Genomic DNA, 24,782 nt, shown 5'->3' with positions numbered 1-24,782 from the left:
GAAAAGTCTTGTTTAGGGCACCTCAGCTCAAAGAGACAGTGGAAGGGTCAGACCGTGTAGTTGGGTCGGTGTCAAGCCTGATCGACAGCCGGACCGCTCCCTGTTGCTGCTGCAAACATCCAGGGTTGTTGCATAGCTTAGTAGGGAGTCGCGTAGTGTTGTTTGCTTTTGGACCCTGCGAGCAAAATTCCGTTGCGCTTCCTTCCGCTGCCTTGTCTTCAGACGAAAGTGATTATTGAGGGTGGTGCCCCTGACTTTGCCATTCCTTGGTTCTTAAAATAGCGACTCTTAAGTTGAAGCATGCAACCTTGGCTTGGCTAGGTAGCTTTTGGCAGGGATGCATCCAGAGTCCCTTCGGTTGTAATCCAGTATGATGAAAAGATTTAGGCAAGTCTAGCGTAAGCTAGAGGGCCTTTACATTGGCTATTTTTGTCACTAAGGATAAAGGCCCTGGGTTTTCTTGCCTGCCCTTGGGGGATTTTTAAGATAATGGAGACAAAGCCCGTTCACATGCGATGGTGTGTTCTCCATCAAGCGCAAAATAGCAGATGATGGATGTTCAAGTGGCGATCTTCAGTCATTCTGACTGGCTTTTTTTTTTAGATCATCCCGTACAAGGCGCAATAATCAGTTCGGAGGTCAACCTGTCTCAGTCTTGACTTCGGGAATGGCTGGAGAAAAGACGGAGGATCCTCTCAAGTCTATTTTCCTTGTTTCTTGCGCAGTTGGCTCCTTCCACTCTGCAGCGGCGGATGCAACGGGAGTGGCGCATTTTACTTCACGATGTGGGATCGATGCGGCCTTGTCGTTTTGTGAGTGGAGTTGTTTGACTTGTTTGACTCATTCTGTGTGGGAAGAGTAGCAGTCGATTAGAGGCTCATGGAGATGACTATCTTCAGCCAAGGTTGATTGCAAGGCAATGTTGTATTATGCAATGTAACCAAGTCATGACTTCACTTATCCACCACTCCAAGGAAATGTTGAAGGCATTGGAACAGCGAATGTAAGATGCTGAGAGCAGCAAGCAAACCACCTCTTGCTTCAGGGAACCATCTAGTATCCTTCGCAATGCCTCTGCCGTCCCAACGTACAGACAAGTTCTTTTGTGCCATGGTGTGTACCTTGAGCTTTTGAACCGCCAAAGTCCAGTCTCTCAAAGTACAACAGCCACAAGACGAAAAAACATATTTAGTGGCCAAACAGCACCACAGATGATGGCGAATAGGTGCTGTCAATTGAAATATTGTTGTTCCACGTCTAGATTCGTGAGGTTCCATGTCATTGGACCCATGACTAGAAGAATCGACAGATACCTAAACTTCAACAGGGCGGGTAATAGATCTACCGACCGTACTCCACACTGCTTGTCCCTGATTCCGAATCTGGCAGGCGGAATAGCGGTCACGCGTGGCAAAACGCCAAAAAGTCAAGTAAATTCATGGATTAGAGATCTAGATTGCGACAAGCTCCGTGGTGGTCAAAATGGGCAAACGAGACTTCAACAGCGGAGATGGCGCTGCCGCTTTTCGCAAGCGCCAGAAAGTCGTCCACGAGACTCCAACGAGCGAAGAAGTCACCTCGAGCGATCAATTGCGCAATCTGCTGTCCTTCGACCAGGATTTGCGCAACGCCAGGCATGGTAAGTGACGATGCTATTGAAGGCACCAACGAACTACATCTGATACATACCCCTATAGGCCTTCAGTCTTTCAAGAATCTCCTCGATCAAATAGTTCACGAAGAGGGTGGCCGAAGAGCAAACCTCGACATTCTACATCAATACCTTGAAGCCGTCAAGCCCAGAGATGCATCCGAAGATGCAGTCTTTCTCAGCGATATCATGGAAATGTGGTCTTTCGCCGTGCAGGTTAACAACGATGGTGTCATATCTTCTGTTGCCGTTGTTTTGGCTTTGCTACTCCAGATCCTCTCAGGCTCACTACAGCTTGTCAAGCATGGCCTCGGTATCTGCCAGACCCTTCTCCAAGAGCAGCAACTGAAATCATTGGCAAAAAATCTGTCAGCAGAAAAGAGCAAGGGTTTTATCATCTCACCTACTCTCCGTCTCCTTCGAGAAGCTACATGCCTAGATGGAGGCGCCTATGCGAAGCGAATCTTCCGCGCTCGAAATTTCACATTGACATCGTTTGGACGAAATCTTGAAATTGGGCATGTTGGAGATACGCAGGAAGATGTGCGCAAGGCTTCTGTCAGAACAAATGCTGTCCGTTTTTTTCTGAGCCTTCTCAAGTTCCTAGGTTCAGATGGACGTAAAGAACTTGTATCGCAAAAGGAACTTTTGTCACATGTGACTTACATGATCAAAAGCGACCCAGCCTACCTCGTTGTGGATATTCTCGACTCTCTAAAGCTCTATGTCCTCAAAGATGACAAGATCCCTAGGGAAGTCAAATTCCGATGCTTCAACACCAAGTCGTTGGTGCGCTTCTTGGCTCTATACACATACAGCAGCGATGGCGAAGATGTCGATGAGAAGTCAACGGTGAGCCATAAGGCCCACCAACTCCTCATCTACATCTGCACGACGCCTACAGCTGGTATTCTATATCCGTCCACTGGTCTATACCCCAAAGAGTCTGAAGACGACCCAGCGCCAAGTGGGCGTGCGGAGGCTGGTACACAGGGTGCTCTCTTCGCCCAAAGATACAAACAAGACATTCCTGTGTATAACTTTGTCCTTGCCGAATTCGCTCAAAAGTTGCGTCCTTGGTCCAGTTTGAAACATAGCGAGCTTTTGGTAGCAATCTTCACCTCTGCCCCTGAACTTACTGCAAAATATTTTCTTAGCAACCGATCTTTCACGTTCGAACCCAAGTTATCCATGACATGGATTGGATATGCCGCCTTTCTCTTCAACACTATACAACTTCCTCTCCCTCCTCGCTTCGGAGACCGATCGCGATCTGCCAAAGCACCTCCTCCCACGTCCATCCTTCTAGACAACATTATTCCGCTCCCCATCAATCAAAAAGTTCTGATCCGGTGTCTTTCCTCCAAATCCAACCTCACATCTTTCTTTGCTACCCGCATTCTGATCGTGGCAATTGAGAAGTTAGCTGAAGCTATCAAGATGCATGAAGAGGTTTCAAAGGGCAGTGATCCTGTCTGGGCAGAAGCTAGCCGTCGTTTAATCGATGCTTTTTGCCAACGTATTCCGGACATGAAAGAAATCGTTCGGTCTTACAAGGGAACACCAGCTGAGAACATTCTCCATAAGACCATGGCCAGTCGTTTGCTACGCCTTTACTATGAAGTCATTCCACAAGTTGCCCTTGCTGCCAACTTTGATGTTTCGCCTTTCTTCACAGAAGTTCTCAAATCGCTCAACAAGAAAAGCGAGCAGCATGAAGACGAGTCACTAAGAGTTATGGAGCTCGAGAACTTGGTATCAATTGCCAGTTATTCCCCTGGTATGCGTTGGTTCTCAAGGATAGACAATCTCATTGATGGAGCAGGATCGTCGCCATACACCGCCCTCCTGCGGCTTCTTTGTAATAAGAAGCGAGATCTTTCTTTCCAGCAGCTCAAGAAGGTCCTAGGCGAGGTCGCAGTTGAGAACCAGATGGTAACGAAGGCGTCCCTGATGAGCTCTCTATTCGAAGCCCTCCAGACAACGCTAGCCGATGTCAAGGCAAAGCCAATGGAGAAAGTTTGGTCATATGTTGACAACTGCGTCAACCGGTGTGCCTCGTCGCCCATCAAGTATCTCGATTTGTTAGAAACATATGCCCAGGAAGATGGTGTATCACCTGGTAGTGAGACTGCTTTGGTTGACGTGACCCTGGTAGAGCAGTTGTCATTCGCAATGGGCTCTGCTAGCAGCGATGAAGAAGCTGCGCTTGGCCAATTCCTATCTTTCTACTTCTCTACTTCATACAAGTTCAAGCCAGGAAAACAACTCACCAAAGCTCTACACAAACGCATCTTAGAACAGTTTTCATCAAGCAAGGTCAAGATGAAAAAGCTCGAGGAGGAAAAGTCTGATGATGAAGATGCTGATGAAGATATGCCTGATGCCGATACAGTTGATGCGAATGGTTCAAAAGATGGCTCGACCATTGATTCTTCAAGGCTCGAGGCTATGCTGCTTGTACCACTCCCCGAAGACGAGGATACCACAGCTTTGACAAAATGGGCTGGCAAAAACGCCGAAGACCTCGTTGAAGACGGCTGGGCAGCAGCTCTGATTCGCCTCCTCTCCTCTCCCCATACCAACATCCGCAAGGAATCTCTCACCAGCATTCTCAAGATGGCTGCCAAGCTCAAGGATTCTTCATACGAAGAAAAGGAACAAGTTTGGCTCCTCTTGTGCGAACTTGCCGAGTCATCGCGTGATGAAGTTGAAAAGGGCCCAGTCCCCTCTGCCTTCACTGCTTTCGCCATCCACGCTCTGGATGTCTTGAAGAATCCACTCCACCCGCTCTACCCCAAAATCAACAGCTTCCTCACGCGCAGCCCCGTCTGGTCTGCTGACAAGCTTCCCCTCGTCCACGACATTCTTCACGGTGAACCCTCAGAAGATGATAAGTATTACACCGAAATCACATGGCTTCTGACCTACCTCCTTGACAGCTTGCGCACACCCTCTGACCTTGACATCTTTCATCGCAAGCGATGGTTCGAGAAGATACTCGCTCTGGACGCTAACCCTCACTTGCGTGTCAATTTACGCACTCGTTTGCTGCGTCTATTGTATCGCGCGACTTGCATCGAAGGCGGTAGCACCACGTTGACGACTCGCTTCGGCATCCTCTGCTGGTTAGACTCGCAACGGGCTGCTTTTGAGGGAGGTGAAGAGGCAGATGTAATGGTTGCACTCATGAAAAGGGTATGGGAGACATGTGATCAAGAAAAAGTCAAGGTCTGGAGTAAGGGAGGCGTCGAAAAGTTACTTGCCAGGCATGATTTGTAAAGGTGAATGGATTGGATATATAAGCTATACAAATTTATACATATGACTGTTAATACCCAGCCTAAGGACGACAAGACTTGCGCTTATTATCAAGGAAATGACCATCTGCTATTAGGCACTCGAATGCTCGCGACCTGTGCAGTCGACTTTAAGCATCAATTGAGAAATTCGTGGAGTAAATGTTATCACTGAAACAGCATTGTTCAAATTTGTTCGTACATATGTACAGATCCCATCCATCTACCAAACAATAACCAGAATGGACACCATAAAGACGACAAAATATATATGCCTTTGGACACAAAGGATACTCTCCGTCGCTAACTACCCCACGCATTAATATGGATAAGAGCAGCCTTTTTGTTCTGCCGTTAACAAAAATGTTGAGTTTTTAATTTCCCATCCAAAATTCGCCGTTGTAAAATATGAACGCACTTCAAAACAGATATAAACAAGATAATTGGAAGTCTGAATAGGCATTATAACGACCGTCTCAATGGATACACGCTGAGTCTAAACAGTCTACAGTTGGCCAGAAAGCAGAGCTTCAGTTGCTGAGAAATTGTTAGCATGAGGTCGAACGAAATGCATGGGTCAGAAAGTATTGACTTACCAGAGTTGATGTAGGCCCTCTTCGCGTCTAGAGGAACGTTGAATCGCCTCTCCAGCTCTTGCTTAATGCCCTTCTTGGTGACAGTCATCAAGTCAGCTGTCTTGAGAATGTCGCGAATCTCAGCGAGGAGGGCATCATCACTGGGCATGCCAACCATCTCCTCGGGAGAGAAGAACTGCGAGCCACCAAACTGGCTCGCACGGTTGCCAGGCATCTCAGAATGGGCCAGGGACATGCGAGACATGTTCTGGTGGCCGAAGCCAGCTGTTGAGCCGGGGCGACTGGGCTGGTAACCACCACCGTACTCAGAGAAAGGTCCCTGAGCCTTGGTGGCATAACTATAACCAGAGATCTCTGATCGCACATCGTCACGAGCAGTCTGGGTCTGTGTCTCCCAGAGCTCGGCTTGGTACTCCTCCCACTTCTTGCGAGGGATCGAACTGGGATCAAATTTGCCCTCGTCTGAAACAACGATCTTCTTACCAGCTTCGCCAGCAATAACGCGAGTGTTACCCCAGTTGAAGTCATCCATGTGCCAGAAGGAGTACAGGGGCAGACCGAAAGAGAAGACAGGAATGGCGGCAATGTACATAATCATCCAACCAACCATCTCCCACTTGCGTCGGAGGATGAAGATGACAGCCTGCAGACCGTAGATGGCACCAAGCAACAAGAAAGCTGTAATAGGCACCACTGACGGGTTGGTAGCGACTTGGTAAATCAGGTACACGATATACATGACAATGACAGGCTGGACAATAGTGCTCAGAAGATCGATGAAGACAACGAAACGCATACTGAAACAACAGAAACCGCAAAGCTGGGCCAAGGGAATAAGCTCAGCCAAGTTATGCACGGTAGAGTTGATCCAACGTCGTCGCTGAGACAGGAAGACAGACCAAGAGTCAGGGGCAATAGTCCAGGCCTGTGCGCTGAAGAGGTACTTTGTCTTGTACTTGGAGTGATACTTGAGGAGCAAGGTTGTGAGATATCGATCCTCACCAAGATGGAGCAAGTTCTTCATGTGCAGAGTATCAACACGAATCGTGGAGTAGTCTTCAACGATCTCCTTGCTGACGAACAAAGGCTTGCCGGTCTCCGCAGCGCGAATTCGGTACATGGAGAAACAACCAGGCAAACAAGTGACTGAGCCGAACAAACTCTCGAATGCCTTGGACAAATTGTGTGAAATCCAGTACTCGTAGACCTGAATCATAGTGATGAAAGAGCCCTTGGCGTTGGTGAGAGCGGTTTCACCACAGCAAGCAATCAAGCGAGTATCATCGATGAAGGCTGAAATCATTCGAGTAGCTGAGTCTGGAGCGACGACAGTATCGGCATCAATTTGGAAGAGGTATTCGTAGAAGGTTGGGTTGACGCCAATAATGTTGCGGATCTGGTGATACATCTCCAACTCCATGGGGCTCATGGCAAGGTTGTAGTGGACGCGGTTCAGGAAACGCATGAGAACCATCTGGGAGTCTCTCTTACCACGGTTACCGGGGCGAGAGACCTCAGAAGGCTTGCCAACCTTGACAATGACCATAAAGGGGACGATGTGGCCTTGGACTTCGTAAAGACCCGAGTAGATCTTACCCATGTTGTGCTGTTTCATACCCTCGCCGAGAGCCTCGAAGCTGAGAGGCTCAGGGTCGACGGTCTCAGAGACACCAAGAATATCCAACACAATGCGAGGCGTAGGCCTGTCGTTACCTTGACCGATAATCATACCGTCACAGACAACGACGAGAAGCTTTCGCTTATCATCATACTTCATGCGAGAAAGCGAGTCAATAGCACGGCGCAACGAGTCTTCATCTTCGGTATAAGCGGGAATCATACACATGACGAACTTGTCGAGGTTCTCGGGCACGTTCTTGCCACCGAATTGGAGTGCAGCCAGGAACTTGAAGACCAGGATAGATGCGAGCATGACTGAAATAGCCAAGATGAAGTATGTAGCGAACTGACAGCGGGTGGAGTTTCGAGTATCTGAGTCACCAATGTAGAAGAGGTTGTTCAGGCAGGTCTCCATGCGTTGTTTCTTGACAGGGCTGAGCTTGATGTTATCCCAGTACTTGGAAACATCCTGGCCCTTTGCACTTCGGAACAGCTGGACGACACTGTCCTCCATGAAGTCTGTGGCACCTGGGATGTTGGGAGTAGGCTTGCCAGCCTTGGCCTTGAGACGGAGACCACCCTGGAGGTACTTGGTCATGTCGTAGACCTTTCCGTGGATAGTGACAACGTTCCAGGAACTGTCTCGGGCCAACTTCTTGACATATTTAGGGCTGTAACCCATGCGACCCTTCAGGTAAACATGCTTAAAGGTGTACATTTGCTCGAAGTACCAATCAGGTCGACTGTCGTTGGTGTAATAACGGAAATCGTGGTAGACGGAGTTGACATCAATATCTCTGGAAGCAAGAAGCTGGGGCTGACCGGTGATGTTGGTGTTTCGGTTGTCGAGAGTGACCTCAGGAGGGATCTGACCGTCTTTGCCCTGGCACAGAGCAGACACTTGGATGGGGAAAAGAGCGCTGATATCCTTGCCGGCATAGTTCAAGAGAGTATCCTCACTGACAAGGTTGCTGCCAGGATAATGGTTGGGAATGAAGGCATTGAGGTCAATAACGAAACCGCGGATAGCAACGTAGGCGCCCTTGCTGCCCTTGTCACCGTCGTAGGAAGAGAGTTCGTTGGAGCTGTAGACATACTGCTTGGGGCAAATGAGCGTGGGGAATCCGACCATGAAGAAGGCGGCAACCGCACACATCAACCAAATGAGCATGTTGATCGCCACCTTTTCTCTCCAGGCCATACGAACATCCTTTCGAGGCATACGTCCGATCAGTCTGATGGCGAAGTCGGGGATGAACCAAGTGAGGAAGAAGACGAGAGCCACCCAACGCTTGCGGCTAGGCTTATCTCGGTACTCCTCAACCTCTTCGAGAGACTTCTCATTGCCTCGTTCAGCCATCTGCTCACGTGTGTCGAGGTTCTTGAACATGTCACCACCACCAAAGGCAGAAACACCAGCCTCGGATCGAGTGTCGTCGGTGAAGTAACCACCCTTGGCCTTCTCACCGTACATGAGAGGGGTGTTACCACCAGAAACCAAATGCTCCTTGGAGGCGCCGAAAGCCATAGACTCAGCAGGTGTGAGACCATCGCCAGCATCGGACGAAGGCAAGCCACCGTAGCGACCAGAAACTGACACTGCCTCGCCGAGCTGAGCAATCTCCATCCAACAGCGTTCACTAAGGAAAACACCAGTGGCACCGACTCTGACTTCATTCTGGGGCCACTGCTTCTCCTCAATAACCATCTCAGCACGTTCTCGTTCACTGCCAACCAAGATTGTCTCCGCATCTGTCATACCCAGAAATTCGCCGAAAGGCAAGAATAAACTGAAATCGGCAGATCGAAGACGTTGGCTGATTTCCGCAATACCAAAAGTTTGGACCTGCATACGAACGCACTTACTGTCAAACTGGTTCGCAATTCGTCGATCGTTGGGCTTCAAGCAAAAGACGAAGTATGAGTTGGTACCGGGGTCAGTGACAGCCTTCTGGACATTGTCCAGCGAGGCAAGGAACTGGCCTGAAGCACCTTGATCGAGAGTCATCTTGGCATTCTTCTTAGACTCTCCCGCCTGGCTCTGCTGATCTAACTCCTCCATTGCCTCTTGTTGCTGGCGCTTGTAAGCTGTGCTGGGGCGACCAGTTCGGTGCGTCTTCCGAGACATGACACTAGGCGCTCGCATAGGCTTTGAGCTGACGGTAGCCTGCATAACAGTAGTGCGTTCGTTGGGGTGGGTGACGGTCTGAAGAGCGTCTTGGCCGAAAAGGCGAGCAACGAACTCGCTCTTAGTACCGTTGATCATATTGAGAAGGTCACCAGAGATGATTTCGCCGTTCTCTTCTATGAGTCCCTTGACAGGGTAATCCACCTCACCAGCAAAGTGCTTCACGGTGAAGACGGCAGAGGTGTTCTCAGTCAGGAAGTTGCTTCCAGGAAGCTTAGCTTGAGCGGAGCCAACCTCGATAGCAGCGTTCTTTCCATCGAAACGTCTTCGGAGAGCCTCAAGAAATTGCATATCTGTTCGGTTTCGTCGAGTTTGGTCATCAAGAATGCTAAGAAGACCGTTGCCAGGCTTCAAGATGCCTCGAACAGCGTCCGAGTTGTCGAAATAGCTGGTCGCAGCAACGCTGACTTCCTCGGACTCCAGCATGTCAGCCTTGCGGTCGAAAAAGTTCTGAAGAGTAAGGTTGTAGATGCATTCGGTAGCAGCATTGTTGAGAAGTTGGTCGAGTGCGGAGCCAGTTGGAGTTTGCTGGCAGAAACCGGGGAAATCGACAATCGAGACAGTGTTGGCAATAGACTCCTCTGGTGCACAAAGTCGCTGGTTGATGGTTTCGAGAATCCAAGCAACGAGGAGGGAGTAGAGTGTTCGGGCAAGCTCTCCAGCGTGGGCACGGGCACCGTTGGGGTCGAGCATAACAGTAACACGTTCTCGATGAATCATCTTGGTCTTATAGCCCAAGGTGGTCTGGAGGTCAGCGGCGCTGACACCGAGGAAAGCAGCGATGATGCTGAGAACATCTTTGTTCTTGACAGCAGTGATGGTTGTACCACCCTCGTGAGAGAAACCACCACTATCGTCGCCAGTTACGCTGGTCTGGCTAGTTGTCTCAAATTCTAGTTGACCAATGTGAAGAATACTAGCGAGAATTTGGCAAATCTCGGCAATTTCAGCGCGAGGGAACTCGAGCTTTCGCAGAGCATTCTTGAAGACTTGGAAACCCTCTGCGTCGTTGATTCCAACCTTGAGCTGAGTAGGATGGCCAAGATACTTCCATCGCTTTTGAGTGGTTCCAGTGACAGAACCACCGTCCAAGCCGAGATGAGACTTTTCAGCCTCGCTTGTTCCGGCAAGAAGATAGTACAGAACGTGGAAGTTACGCTCTCCTGTAGGAACATCGGCGATACGGCTACGCTCCAGGCGATGATCCAAGAGCTTACCACCAATCAGAACAGGGTTTGTTGTGGCTGAAGTATCGTACTGCAACTCGTAGAAGAGCCCGGACTTGGAAGCAGTGGGTGTTGTAGCAGTCTTGGTAGTTGTGAGACTATCAAAGACATACGCGGCGAGAGAGAGCTTTGTGGACAGGGGCGTTGATGATTTGTTAAGAAGAGCAGTCAGGAGGTGGGCTCGAATAGTAGACTTTCCAGCGCCAGATTCACCCCTGAATAAGTATATTAGTATTAGCAAACTTTGGGTACAAGTCTCCCGCTTTCGGCATCATAGACTTACAAAAACACAACGGCTTGGTTCTCGGATCTGTGTCCTAATCGCAGAAAGGCTCTGTCAGCGATTTCCTCGGCGCCAGCCATGGCGCTACCCTCCTTGCCACCATCGGGACCCTTTGAGGAGTTGGTATAGGTGTTGAGAGATATGAGAGCGTGAGAAGACAGTCGAGCGGTAGGATGCGAGACATGGAAGCGACTGGCAAGATGAGCAGTAAGATGCGTGTCGGATTGAAGATGTGCAGGCAGCGATGGCAAAGAGGGTTGAGTATGAGGGCCTCCTGCGCCGCCGAGCTGTGGGAGGCTCATAGCCATGATGGACAAGCAGCCAGCGAGTGGCTCTAGAAGGTTATAACGACTCGGTAGATTTGGGTTTCAGCAGAAAGGCTGTTGTTGTGAATTGGGTTATTAAGGAGTTGTTATCGTCGTCGTTAGTTTCGATCGTATTATCGTTTAGGTTGGTTGTTCAACAGTCAAACAGGCACTCAGAGCGAGGGTTTAGAATGCTGGGAGACAAAACGAGCGTCGAATAAAACAATAATAAGGATTAGAAAATATAAGAAGAGCCAGGCTCCGGAAACAGAAGCCTTCACCAGAACGATTGGACTTGGACTGGTAGTCGTAACTCTACGTGCCAAGATAGAGGAAAGGTATCAACACCAACAAAACAACCTGGGCTCGGCTGGGAAAAGGGATTGTTTTTCTTGGGACTGGACTGAAATGGACTGGACTGGACTGGGCACATGCAAGTCTCCTCTCTCTCTCCTCGTACAGGACAGGGAGAGAGTGCTCTACTCTCTCCACGGTAAAAAGGTGGGATTGTCAGTACGGAACACCACTAATACCACTAATGCAGCTCGGGCATAGCGCAAGCCCCCCTTTGGCCTTGAATAATTTCTATGTTTGGATGCTGTCCCACGGCGGCGGCATAAAAATGGACGCCATACGAGGTTTTTCCCTGCCCATAGCCACACGGCACTCCCGGAAAGCTCCAACATGTTCCCCCTGGATCTATCTCTGTCTCTTTTTTTGCCTCTGTTTTCGCCTCGGCTCGTCTAACTCTTAGCAGTGTTTGGTGAGAGTGAGACGTTGAAGCGTCATTAGTAACGAATAATGCTTGGTAGATAATGTTAGCCCTATGGGCGATGTGCTATGATGGCCTCAACCACTAGATCAAAGCCATTCAGTCACAAAGCGAAATGTTGAAGATTGGTCTTCCTGAATGATTTGAAGCAATTCGGCACTTCAGCTAAAGTGTGTAACGAGTGGCATTTCTTTACATTAATAAAAACCACTCAGGAGTGCGTCCAAGTGCCAATTAAAGTTCGCGCATCTGCTCATACATGAGAATTAACGGTTTCTGAAACTGCGCTTGCGGACAACTAATTGAATTTTACAATCATGATGAGACCGAATGCCATAATTTTAATAAAAGACCCGGTGGTGGTGGTGGCTCAGGGCTCCGTCCAACTCATCTAGCTTATTGCACGCCACAAAGGGTCAGCCATGATAATTATAACTGAGACCATGTCTTGTGATAAGCATTCCTCCCGTCTGTCAGCGGAGGGCCAAAAGTTTAGCTGTTTTGTTGATGAGTGCATCATCCATCAGAAGACGGACATGGGGACCAACAAACAGTAGCTCATCATGACCAGCGTGAACTCTATCAACATAGTAGACCCCTAAAAAGAAAACCCTTGCCAACTCTGGCCCAGTAACCAGCCAGGTGTTCCTCAAATGGATCCCCGAATGCTAGACTAACCCGCACAGACAGGGACGACACAGCGGGTCATACAAAAGGCTTGTTTACTTTGATGCTCCATATGTCCTGTACTGTGTGAATACCGATTCATGGCCTCTGTCTCTCTCTGGAGTCCTGTTTTGCGTTGCAGGGCTTGAGATATGTTTCTGCTTCAACGTCGGGTTCCTTGATATTGAGAGCCAGATGATCAATTGACTGATGCTGGGCTCAGTTCCGTCTCATCATGGTGGCAACTTTTATAGGGGATTCCTAAGACAACTCGAAGGGATCGAGACATGAGCAAAAGTCCGGGCAAGACAGCATGCGCCCAATATCCTTTTAACATCGTCATGGCAGGACCATCTACCCTACGCCATCGTCATGTAAGTATGTAGAGAATGTAATTCCAGTGATTATGAACGCTATCAACAATCTCTCTTGAGTAACTCTCAGGGGTATTGAAACTCCACTGGCAACATTTCAGGCTCACCTTGCCTTGTGTCGACTGAACCAGGGAGAGTGTTGCCGCTCTACTGGGGTCAAGACCGCTCCAGTGATCGATCCTACCACTCGGCCTTCTGGAATGTATGAACGATAGTGCTAGCCCGCAACAATTCCCTGTAACTCTTATTTTAGCAGCGGGAGTCCATTGATGAGCGTCATGTGGAGGAGGCACAATCGTCGTCGAGGAGGGCACCCTGTCTTTGTTCGTCATGGCTATAAGATCACGAGGCTTGCAATATTACTTGTTGTTCTCGTTTACGCGACATCCATGCCAGAATTCGTTCAATTTTGCGAAGCGTGAGTGGACGGGAAGCGCGTGCTGTCAGAACACCTGAGACACCCTTACTGGCTGATCTGCGAGACCATATGAGGCGGAGGGAAAGCAAATAGATTAGCCTGTCCCAGCTGCGGATCACTTTTGCTGTCATTGTCAGCAGCGAGCATTACCGTTAGAACTAACGAGAACCAACTGCGCAACTCCCGTTGACGCCTACGTTACCGTTGACTGCCTGCTAGGTACCTTGGGTATTTCATGAATTACGGCGTTTACCATATGCGCCATGCGGCCATGAGAGCCCAGTTGGTCGCGGGCATATCAGATGCTAGTAAACGTTACAAATTTGTCTTGGTAACCGCGGATCGAGCTGGATAGAATAGCATGGAAAGCAAGGTTACATGTAGATCTGCGATAGTCATAGTCTCCTGAAATTAGGACCACAACTAGACAAGATCTTCGGACAATGCGATCTCTCGATCCGGTTGACGTCTGCCTTATCAGACCATGCTGGTGGTGAGCCTGTGACAGTCCAAGGGAGGAAAGAAAGGTTGGGACCTTAATCCCAAATGACAAAAAGACTTAGGTAGGTAGGCTTAGGGGACTCTTTACTAACTCTATTTTAGCACCCTCTTCTAAAGTCTTATGTTTTCTTGCTCCCGAGGAGAAAGTATGGGTTGTGTAACACACACGTAGGGATCTTATTCAGACCGTCATGGATGTAAAAGCACATCATGACACTTCAGAGAGACTGCTGATGCTGAGGTTTGCATGCACAAACGAAGGATCGCGACACGACACAACACAGCATCTGTTCCTCTTACAAATCAACAAGACACGGTCAACAAGATGGATCCATTCAGTCATCCTATATTATACGAAGTTTTGCATATTGTGCATCGCGAGACACACAGGACGGACGCGTAGTCAATACAGGTGAAAGAATATGCACCTTGTCCCAATCCTCGTATTGAGTCGGCCCACACACCTAACCTCCAATCCAGGCCCAATCCTTACTAAACACAAGGTTTACTGCCCTGCCCTCGGGTCGGGCCCCTTACCCCGACAGGCGATGGCACGTCCGGCTGTTCCAAGTTTAGATATGGATGGACAGATCCATTTGTAGTGACAGACTGTACAGTATTGGACAGTGTCGGGTTGGAAGAATATGACACGGAGTAGAGTCATTTTCACTGTTGGATGTTGTTGTTGTTGTTTGTGGAGGGGCCTCCTGTGGCCAGCTGAAAAGAATACTTGCCTCTCATCCAGTGAAATCACCCCTTTGAAGTGCATAACGCGCCTGATGCGCCACGCCCTGAATAGCTACCAATATCGAGATGGGACGTTGGACTTGAGCATTGTATCGAAGTGACTCTATGGTCCTCCGTACACAGTGCATCACATCAGCCGTATCCATCTTCGGAGGTCGCCCTTTTTTGCTGGGGCACTTGAGTGCAGTACCTACAGGACAGGCAATAGCCCCATCCTCTACCCACTACTGGGCTTGCTACCTCTACCTCCCCAGCCCAGTCCAGTCCAGCACGAGACCCAGTCATTTCTTCAACTCTTGGGGAGCCTTCTTTCGAGAACGTTTGTGTCTTGTCATTTCCCTTTGCTTTCGCTTTCGCTACAGCTTCAACTGGCCAGCCTCACTCGCTTTGGCTGTGTCTCTTTTACATCAATCAATCGCTACTTCATAATTTTCAACTTTGACCCGACCTCCTTGCATTAGTACTCACAGCCGCCCAGGCCGTGATACTTCATTCGATCAGCCGAAAAGGAGGGCGGCGTTGCCCAGCGACCGAAACCTTCATCTCATCATTCGACAAACTCCCTCCAAGCCTTTAAGCCGCATTCAATCGATTACAGCCGACCTCTCGTCTATTCATTCGCTGACACTTCTAATTATTACCTGTCTGTCGTTCCTCGGACGTAATACCCTTCAACAGTCTGTTCAGTTGCACTTAGACTCGGCCGTTGAACCCAGCCCCGTGTACAACATCCATATCGCAACGTGCAATAACCTGTGATCGTCCCCGTCGAGGGCATCACCGTTGTTCATCATGGCCAGCCGAATGTCCATGTACTCGATGGCTTCAGAGGCCCTGGGTGGCGGTCCTCAAGCCGCTCAGGTGTCCACCACAACTCTCCTGAACGCCATCCACAACATCTACTTGTCTTCTCAACCCTATCAACTCGATGCCAGCACCAGTCTAGTTGTCAATACGTGGCTTACAGCTGCTCAGGCTGGAGCTACTGTTGATGCTACTCTCGCTGCTCGAGCATGGGAACATGCTCGACGCCGTGCTGAGGATGGCTGTGTGATCTTGGGGTAAGTTCCTTCAAAACGATTATGTTCCGCCATTCTAACATTGTACAGATCACTCCACCAGTCAACTCCCTCATTGCTCGTGCCTTTCCTCAACACTTTCCCCTTCGCCATTCCTGCTTCCATCTACAAGTCTCTGGAAGCTTTACAACCGTTCCTCCGATGCGTTGCTCCCTACAATGCTTCTGCTCCACGACAGATCGCCCTCGGCGTTACACTGACACTGAGTTTGGGAGGAAATGTTACAGGCGCCTCGCTTGCTCTATCCCAAGGTGGCATTGACACCGAGAACGGTTTGCTGAACATACCCGCCGAGGCTGGTTACCGTGCTTTTGATGTATTTTATTATCTCCTCACATCAGCATCCACACCCGCCGAGCGAGAATTCTTAGGCCTCAAATCCCCTTCAGCGTATGCCCTTCTGGCTCGCTCCGGCACATATGAGCCGCCATCCTACCTCATCACCGCCGACGATGGTGCTGCGGCCGATGACTTCCGTCAAGCTCTGAAGGAGATTGGCATCAAGGGTTCTGCCCACCGTAACTTCATTTCCACTCTTGCCGGTCTGCTCAAGCTGGGCAACACTCTCGACTACGATGCCGACTCAGACGATTTTGAGGAGATTTGCGAGGATGTTAGTGGCCTTCTTGGCATGGAACCAGAGGTGCTCATGCAGCAGCTAAGCACTGAGGACCGCCGAACACTCGTTGGTGGTTTGTACGAGGCTCTTGTCGACTGGGTGATTTCAAAGGCCAATAGCGCTATTGCTGCTCAGATGCTTCGCATTCGAGATGGCGACGAGTCCATGGATGGTCGCGGTGTGCGCACTCCCACCTCTAATGAGGACGGTGATACTGTCTCAATCACTGTTGTAGAAGTCCCTGAGCCTTCCATCGGTCGGGCCTTAGCTATGCGTACGATTTTCGATGATACCATTGGAATCAACGCTGAAATGATCGAGGATGGTGTCGAGGTCCACCCCATTGGATCTTCTGTGGTTCGTGAGATGCAGCAAGCCGTTTCTGATGTCGCACCTGATCTGGGTATCATGACTGGCCCCCAGGGAAGGGACCGCCAACATGATCTCGAGAAGCGGGAGGTCATTTTGGAGAAGGTTGCTTACGGATCCGAAGATGACAGTTTCGTAAAGAAGCTGTTGTTCCCTGTGGAGGGTGAAGGAATCAGCCTTGGTCGCGCAGGTCGTTTCGATCTACCTGCCCTTCTGAGTGCCAGCCGTACTTGGTTCCATCTTTCCCTTCATCCTACGGATGACTCGCCTGCCAACTTGGCTACTCTCCCTGCCATTACTTCGGCATGGTCAGCTGGCACAGTCTCCCGCCAGCTTCGCTCATGGAGACTTCCCGAGTGGGCTAATCGTCGTAACCGCAACCTTGATTACACAGCTGACTTCGACGTCGACGAATTCGTCGGTCGATACGGCGCTCTCGGTTGTAAGGATGGCAAAGACGGCATCGAGACCTGGATGCTCGAGAGAGGATGGAGCAACGGCGAAGTCTTCATCGGCAAGGAACGAATCTGGGTTCGCGAAGGTCCTTGGTGGGAGGCGGAGACCATGCTTGATATCAAGCCCGCTCACAGTCTTCAGAGCATGGGTCAAAATCCTTTCACTTCAGGCTTTGACACAAGTTATTCAGCCAACCCTCCCAATGGCAGCGGTTTCTTCCCCCCCCCTGCTATGGACAACAGCTTCAATGGAAGCAATGATCAGCTGATGCACACTCGCAACTTCAGCCAAGGCAACATGAGCCAGGTTACCTTGAACCAGCATCAGAACCTCAACCCCCAATCAGCACCCTCAATTGCCCCCTCAGCTATGCGCAACGTCCAGACCACTGGTGATTACGGTCTCGGTACCAAGGGTGACACATATAAGGGTCAAGTCTATTACAACGAGGATGGTGAATTCACCGGAATCTTGGATGGTGAACTTGCCAAGAACAAGAAGATCGAGTCAAAGCCTTTGCCTTTCGGTCGCCGGGCATGGATTGCTTTCGTTTGGGCCCTGACTTTCTGGATTCCTTCGCCTCTTCTCAAATTCATTGGCCGTATGCGTCGACCCGATGTTCGCATGGCATGGCGTGAGAAGTTCGTTCTTTTCTTCCTCATTATTCTTATTAACGGTATGGTCGTTTTCTGGATTATCGGTTTCGGAAAGCTTTTGTGCCCCAATGCAAACAAGGCATGGAACGTCAAGGAGGTTGCTAGTCACGCAGAGGACGAAAAGGCCTTCTGGGTAGCCATTCACGGAAAGGTCTACGACATCACCGATTTCTGGCAACAACAGCACAGCGATACCAGCATTAAGGTCACGAAGTCCAACATGCTCCCTCTTTCCGGTATGGTCATGGATGACTACTTCATGCCTCCCCTGAACAGGGCTTGCAGAGGCCTTGGTATCAAGGAGACGACACAGCTCACTTTCAACGACACCATCACCAATCCCCTGGCCCAGCACACTTCCGGCTTTTATACCCGCGATCGTACCAGCGCGCTTCATGATCCCGACTGGTACTGGCAGAAGTTCCAGCCCAAGATCAAGGAATACTACCATGGCAATCTCGTTTGGAAGAAGAGTAAGGTTAAGAACGAGGGTGAAAACGAGCAACACATGTGGGCCACCTATGGCAACGAGGTTTATGATCTCACTGATTACTTACATACCCTCGACGTCAACGACAACTTCGATTCCTATAAGTTTCTAAACGAAGATATGGTAGACCTGTGGAAGAATAGCCCTGGAACCAACATCAAGAAGGATCTCGACCTGCTCATCGCCAACGCAAAGAACGAGACTGTCAGTGCCAACCTTAAGAACAGTTGGCAGTGCATTCAAAACATTGCGTATAAGGGTATCCTTGATTTCCGTGATTCGCCACGATGCCAGGTCAACAACTACCTTCTTCTGGCTTTCGCCGTCATCATTTGCATCGTCACCGCCGTCAAGTTCCTTGCTGCCCTTCAATTTGGATCTAAGAGACGTCCATCACCCCAGGATAAGTTTGTCATCTGCCAAGTGCCTGTCTACACCGAGGGTGAAGATTCTCTTCGAAAGGCTCTTGATTCATTGACTGCCCTCCAGTACGACAACAAGCGCAAGCTCATCTGCGTCATTTGCGATGGTGTCGTCGTTGGTCAAGGTAATGATCGCCCCACCCCCAAGATTGTTCTCGACATTCTTGGTGTTGATCCCAAGGTTGATCCTCCTGCGCTTCCTTTCAAGTCCGTCGGCTCTAGCAGTGAGCAACTCAACTACGGCAAGGTTTACTCTGGTCTCTACGAGTTTGAGGGCAACGTTGTTCCCTACATCGTCGTCGTTAAGGTTGGAAAGGAGTCTGAGCAGTCAAAGGCCAAGCCTGGTAACCGTGGCAAACGTGATTCTCAGATCCTGCTCATGAGCTTCCTCAACCGTGTCCACCACCGAGCACCCATGTCTCCCCTCGAGCTTGAAATGTTCCATCAGGTCAACAACATCATTGGTGTAGATCCTGAGCTTTATGAGTACCTTCTCATGGTCGATGCCGATACCTGTGTCGAGGAAGACTCGCTCAACCGTCTTGTTGCTGCTTGTGCTCACAACGCCAAGATTGCTGGTATTTGTGGTGAAACTACCCTGGAGAACGACGAAAAGACTTGGTGGACTATGATCCAGGTTTACGAATACTTCATCTCTCATCACCTTGCAAAGGCCTTTGAATCTCTTTTTGGCAGCGTTACTTGTTTGCCTGGATGGTATGTTTATTAACCCTGCCTGCCGTTATGTCAATTCCTAACCTCCCTTAGCTTCACCATGTACCGTCTCCGAAGTGTTGACAAGGGCAAGCCTCTCATCATTTCTGACGCTGTTATCAAGGACTACAGTGTTTGTGACGTAGACACCCTCCACAAGAAGAACCTTCTGTCTCTGGGTGAGGATCGTTATCTTACCACCCTGATGACCAAGTACTTCCCTGAGATGTCCTACAAGTTCATTCCCGATGCCCAGTGTAAGACTGCTGCCCCCGAGTCATGGAGTGTTCTGTTGTCTCAACGTCGACGATGGATCAACTCGACCATTCACAACCTTGTTGAACTTATGCAACTGAAGGAGCTCTGTGGTTTCTGCTGTTTCAGTATGCGATTTGTTGTGTTTATTGATCTTTGCGGTACCATTATTCTCCCCTCGACCTGTGTTTACATTGGTTACCTTATCTACATTCTGGCCACCGGCTCTGGACCCATTCCATACATCTCAATTGCTATGATTGCTGCTGTTTATGGTCTCCAGGCTCTTATCTTCATTCTCAAGAGGCAGTGGCAGCACATTGGATGGATGATTATCTATCTCCTTGCTTTCCCCATCTACTCCTTCATCCTTCCCCTCTACTCTTTCTGGAACCAGGACAACTTTTCGTGGGGTAACACCCGTATCGTCATTGGAGAGAAGGGCAACAAGCAGGTCGTCGCTGTTGACGATGAGGGTTTCGACCCTCGTTCTATTCCTTTGCAGCGTTGGGATGACTACGCTCTAGCTAACAACCTGCCTGGACGTCGTGGTGGATACCAGGAGAAGACTGACTATTCCTATGGTGACAACTATGAGCTTGATGAGATCAAGTCTGTGTACTCTGCTGGCCCTCAGGGCTCTGTCTTGACTGCTATGCCTGGCCGCAACACCTACATGCCTCCTCAGTCCCCCGCCTTCAACAACGGTCGCACATCGACCATGGGCTTCCAAGATTCTCCCATGCAGCATCGACAGTCGATGTTGTCTATGGGCACAGGTGTTCATGACATGCGTAGCCAGTCACCATACCAGGACTACCCTGGCCAACATCCCAGCGTGAGCAACCTCCGTGGTCAGGCCAATCTCTCACCCGCCACTGGCGGTGGACATAGCCGATCTGGCACTGCTCTGGGTTTCAGCAATGGTGCTCGGTCTCCCATGCCGGATGCCATGCGATCGCAGTCCTCGTTCGACTTCCAACATGGCCACGCGGGGCCCAACGACATGGCTATCGTCGAGTCTATCCGCTCAGTTCTGTGCGAGGTTGACCTAGACACTGTGACCAAGAAGCAAGTCCGCGCTCTGGTCGAACAGCGTCTTCAGACCGAGCTTGTTGGTGAACGCCGAACATTTATGGATCGACAGATCGACCACGAGCTGGAGAACATGTAATTTGCATCTGAAGGAAAATGAAGGATTTATAACTGTTTTTTATACTCTAATCTTGGGTACATACCTTAAACTGGGTTTATACAATGTCGCAGCGATAGTCTATCCCAATATTGGATAGAGTTGCTGGCGCATTTAGCAGAGCATGATGGGAATATGGGTGTTCAAAAATGAGGAAGCGAGAATACCGGCAGGCGTTGGAAATGATTTTTTACTACTGGGCAGATATGGGAGTCGTTCCTTGGAAAGCTTTTACTGGTTGATTTTGAAAAATGTTATTATTTCTTAATGAATGGCTGGCTGGGACCCACTAATGGCTCAGATCTCATACTTTTAATCCTACCTGCTGTCAAGTCTTTTCACATGCCCACTTGTTTCGCTTACGCTTCATCTTCAAAAATCATATGTCAGTATCTAGCTTGACTCTGCCCCGTGAAAGTTCTCCTCTCAGCCCAAAATTCCTTGATGCTACATGTCTCACTCCGATCCTATCGGTCGTTCTGGTGTCGTCCTTGTGTTGTAATCATGTTCTTTATCTGCCCGCTTCATCTCATTGCTCAACCATGGCTTCGTATGTGACTTAGATATCCGGTACCAAAAGCTATATGCCTCGACTACTTCTTACCCAGATTTCCAACGCCCTTTAATCGTAGGTATACATCCGTTCCCCAGCCATATAGACTCTGAACCGCAATGCCACCTCCAAAGTACTCGGCGTATGCCCTGCTCAGAGGTAGTCCGTATCCCAGTCCGGCAATGGAACTACCGCCAGTGCTAGCAGTTGATATCGCACTGAGACCGTCGCCACCATTGCCATCTCCTGGAAAGTCATCCATGTCGTCGGAGAAGGTGGTGAATGAGTACGACCATATATTCGGGCTGACCTCTGGTGGAATCCCGCCACCACGATCGCGAATACGAATTGTCACTCCTGGAGCATTATCATCTAGAGGGACTATCGCATCGTTATTGGTGGCGTTCCGGCTGTCCTTTGAAGGCGAATCACTGTGTTTGATCGATGAATTTGACCAAGATGCTGTAGAGGGTTCTTCGGTCAAGGCAGGCTCTGGTGCGATCGTGACGATTACAGGTTCGTTAGATTTGTTCTCAATTGTAGCACGGAAAGCATTTTTAAGCAGTTCAGTAACTATGTACTCGAGGTGCATAGGGACAAATGCGAATGTGGTGTCTGGCTCGCCATGAATATAGAGAAGAGGCCGAACGCCATATCGAAGCTCACAGATATCAGCGACGAAGCCAGCACATGACTCTACTATTTGTGCGGGGCGAAGAGATGTGTCGATGACTCCAATGTACGAGGGATCATCAGGGCACGGTGTTGGACTAGCATTAGGGTCAAAGTGCGGCTGAGAACTGAAATGTAATGCAATATGCTGCTCCGCAATGAGGCGCGTACCAATTCGAGCGCGGAGGTGCTGGTCGAGGAATTTTGTAACCTCTTCGGGAGATATATATCGTCGACATTCGAGGAAGCCCTTTGCAAGAATGGGAATTGTATCGGTGTGTGTCGCAACGAGCTCGGCCAGTACATTTGTGAAGCGTATCTCGTCTTCGAGAGTCGATATTGGTCGTCCTTCACGAGTCGCGTGCCAGTATGGAAGGAGTATTGATAGAGAATGGAGATAGTTGTTGTATATACGTGAGATATTCGGGTTCGCGACGACGATGTAAGGAAGGTTGCGAAGCGCTTGGATACGATGGGCGAGGCGCACGGGGAGAAGAGATAGTGCAAAATTGGCGGACGAGAGGAGGGACTTTGAGGATAAAGGAGGCCGACCGTGTCTATAAATTGTCAGGTATTGTCAGTAGCTAAAAGGGGAGCTGGACAAACCTCACGAGGTCTGCGAGACACAGAGGATGTTGATGCTGTTGAGCCAGGGTCGCGATCTCATCATCCGACACCTTTGGGGAGTGCAAGTCTCGTCTCGTCAGCAGCCGGCTCCGTGTACTTTCATGGCCCCAATGTGATTGTCTAGGGCCCCTCCATTGAGACAAGCATCGATGTGAGATGTAACGGGACCATGATCGAAGAATAGCAGAGGCGGCAGGCCCTTGCCGCCTTATTGACCTGGTTGAAGAAGCAATCATCGCAGCATTATGGCGTGCCTAGTAAAAGTCTTGTTTTCCCACTCCTCTTGGAGATAATGTCGTTGATATGAGAAAGTATGGAGCTAATCTGTAGAAGCTGGACAGACCGGCAAGTGTCTCCGAGGCGGATGACTCTTCAACGGTCCGGGTGGAGCTGAGAGCTGTCATCTGAAGCGCTTGCGGCCGGCTTATCGCTTATCACACGGCTCACAATTGCGGGGTGACGGGCATACGTCACCGAGTCGGTCCCCCGCTAAGCATCAATCATATTAGATTCTCAGACCCTGGATCCAATGTTGCCATGATGATGGTCATCTTACTACTAAAAGATGGCTCTGTATTCAAATGCTAGGCTTGGTGTGTCTCAAGAAACCACGGCTGATGCATAACTTTTCGATAGAAGACAGTTTAATGATTATATTCCCTGACGCCGATGCAGTAGAGCTTGTGATAATCTATTTATGGATATCGATGGCCTCTCCGAAAGCATCACCTGTATCCCATTCAATCACTGGGTCTTCATCTCACCATCGGGCTCGACTGCCTTGATGTGCTCGTGGTTCTCAAGCGTTTGGATCTTGTCGTCATCGTACTCAACACTATGATCTTTGTCAGCTATCACCCTAGAATTCTCCGTGTCCACGAGGTTCACTTACGCGAAGCCTTTGATGAGACTGTACTCGTGTGTGATCTTGCCGCCCTGGTCAATGGCGTGCTGCTTGGCACTTTCAACGGTTAATTTCACATGAATGAATGTTTTTTTCGAGCTGGCACGTACGACTTGACCTGATCGTCGGACGCGTCGTCCTGGCAGGTAACCTATGAGAGATTGTCAGTTGATGACGAAATAGGATAAGGTGAAGGTGATGCATACGATGTAGGAAGGCATGGTGAGCTGGGTTGAGTGATGGAAGTGTTGTCTCTTGAGGATGGTTGTGTATGAAGCTTCTAAGTTCACATGGCTGCGGATGCTGCCACTTATACTCGCTATTAGTCGGGCTGAAGCGTGACCACGACCCATCCTTTACAACGCAGAGTGCCCTGCTTTACAACGTTTCGAAAGCAGGCACACGCGGGACTACGTGGTTTAAGTGCGACAGAATCCACTCTCGCAGCTTGCAGCTTGTTGGATACCAATGAATCACCCTCCTTTCCAGCTGCCCATTCCGGTATCTCTCGTGGTGGAGAGACTGCTGTATGACGGTTCTCGACTGTTATAGGGTACCTAGATACAGATCTCACTCATCACAGGCATGACGCAATCCAAGGGGGCTTGTGTGACGCCGGCAAATATCTGACTGCTATGACGTGTTTGGGGAAGATAAAGCACTGCAGATGATTTTATTCGAGATTACAGCACTGTTTCTTTTGACAATAATCTCGAGTAACCTTTGTAGAGTGTTAGGTGGCCGAACAGTGGAGGCGTGAAACGTGGCACTGATGAGAATGTTGTGCATTGCATCCATGAATAGGTAGGTAACTTAAATATTTACACGAACATCAATAGGGGTCCTTCCAATCCTCTCCAAAAAGCGTCATAGAGCCAAGGGTCGCAGAATACGGTATTGAGACCGATCGTGAGCTCCCGCCAAAATACACCATAGCATAAATACCTGCGCTGGGGTCCACCGATACAGAGTTGTATTCGTTAAGGGATGTGCTTACACTTGATGATGGATGCTTGATAAGAGAGGGACAACGTTCAGTTTCCAACAGACCTAGTCTAAACCTAGGGGTGTGGAAACAAGCAAACCAAAAAATGTTACTATAAACTCGAAGACTAAAAACCCTGAAAG

The 24,782-nt window shown here is 49.5% G+C and overlaps 5 protein-coding genes across 5 annotated transcripts; 2 read left to right on the top strand and 3 right to left on the bottom strand.

Moving 5' to 3' along the window:
- Nucleotides 1-1,482: 1,482 nt before the first annotated feature.
- Nucleotides 1,483-4,933, top strand: FMAN_11464 (related to URB1 Nucleolar protein required for the normal accumulation of 25S and 5.8S rRNAs; the record flags this gene model as incomplete). The annotated part of the gene is made up of 2 exons (XM_041834278.1): nt 1,483-1,639; nt 1,698-4,933. The coding sequence occupies 2 exons, from the start codon at nt 1,483-1,485 to the stop codon at nt 4,931-4,933; spliced, it is 3,393 nt and encodes a 1,130-aa protein (XP_041684558.1).
- A 522-nt stretch (nt 4,934-5,455) lies between these two features.
- On the bottom strand, nt 5,456-11,171 carry FMAN_11463 (putative chitin synthase; the record flags this gene model as incomplete). The annotated part of the gene is made up of 3 exons (XM_041834277.1): nt 5,456-5,487; nt 5,547-10,795; nt 10,864-11,171. 3 exons carry the CDS (start codon nt 11,169-11,171, stop codon nt 5,456-5,458), a joined length of 5,589 nt encoding a protein of 1,862 aa, XP_041684557.1.
- A 4,267-nt stretch (nt 11,172-15,438) lies between these two features.
- FMAN_11462 (putative chitin synthase) lies at nt 15,439-20,880 on the top strand (the record flags this gene model as incomplete). The annotated part of the gene is made up of 3 exons (XM_041834276.1): nt 15,439-15,707; nt 15,756-19,454; nt 19,506-20,880. The coding sequence occupies 3 exons, from the start codon at nt 15,439-15,441 to the stop codon at nt 20,878-20,880; spliced, it is 5,343 nt and encodes a 1,780-aa protein (XP_041684556.1).
- Nucleotides 20,881-21,491: 611 nt separating this feature from the next.
- On the bottom strand, nt 21,492-22,986 carry FMAN_11461 (uncharacterized protein; the record flags this gene model as incomplete). Its single annotated transcript, XM_041834275.1, has 2 exons — nt 21,492-22,680; nt 22,730-22,986. 2 exons carry the CDS (start codon nt 22,984-22,986, stop codon nt 21,492-21,494), a joined length of 1,446 nt encoding a protein of 481 aa, XP_041684555.1.
- Nucleotides 22,987-23,494: 508 nt separating this feature from the next.
- FMAN_11460 (uncharacterized protein) lies at nt 23,495-23,875 on the bottom strand (the record flags this gene model as incomplete). The annotated part of the gene is made up of 4 exons (XM_041834273.1): nt 23,495-23,585; nt 23,643-23,711; nt 23,765-23,805; nt 23,861-23,875. 4 exons carry the CDS (start codon nt 23,873-23,875, stop codon nt 23,495-23,497), a joined length of 216 nt encoding a protein of 71 aa, XP_041684554.1.
- Between the last annotated feature and the right edge of the window lie 907 nt (nt 23,876-24,782).

Source organism: Fusarium mangiferae (genome assembly GCF_900044065.1).
Source record: "Fusarium mangiferae strain MRC7560 genome assembly, contig: FMAN_scaffold008, whole genome shotgun sequence".
NCBI lineage: Eukaryota > Fungi > Ascomycota > Sordariomycetes > Hypocreales > Nectriaceae > Fusarium > Fusarium mangiferae.
The sequence above is the reverse complement of the archived record's forward strand: the minus strand, read 5'-3'. Positions and strand labels throughout refer to the sequence as shown.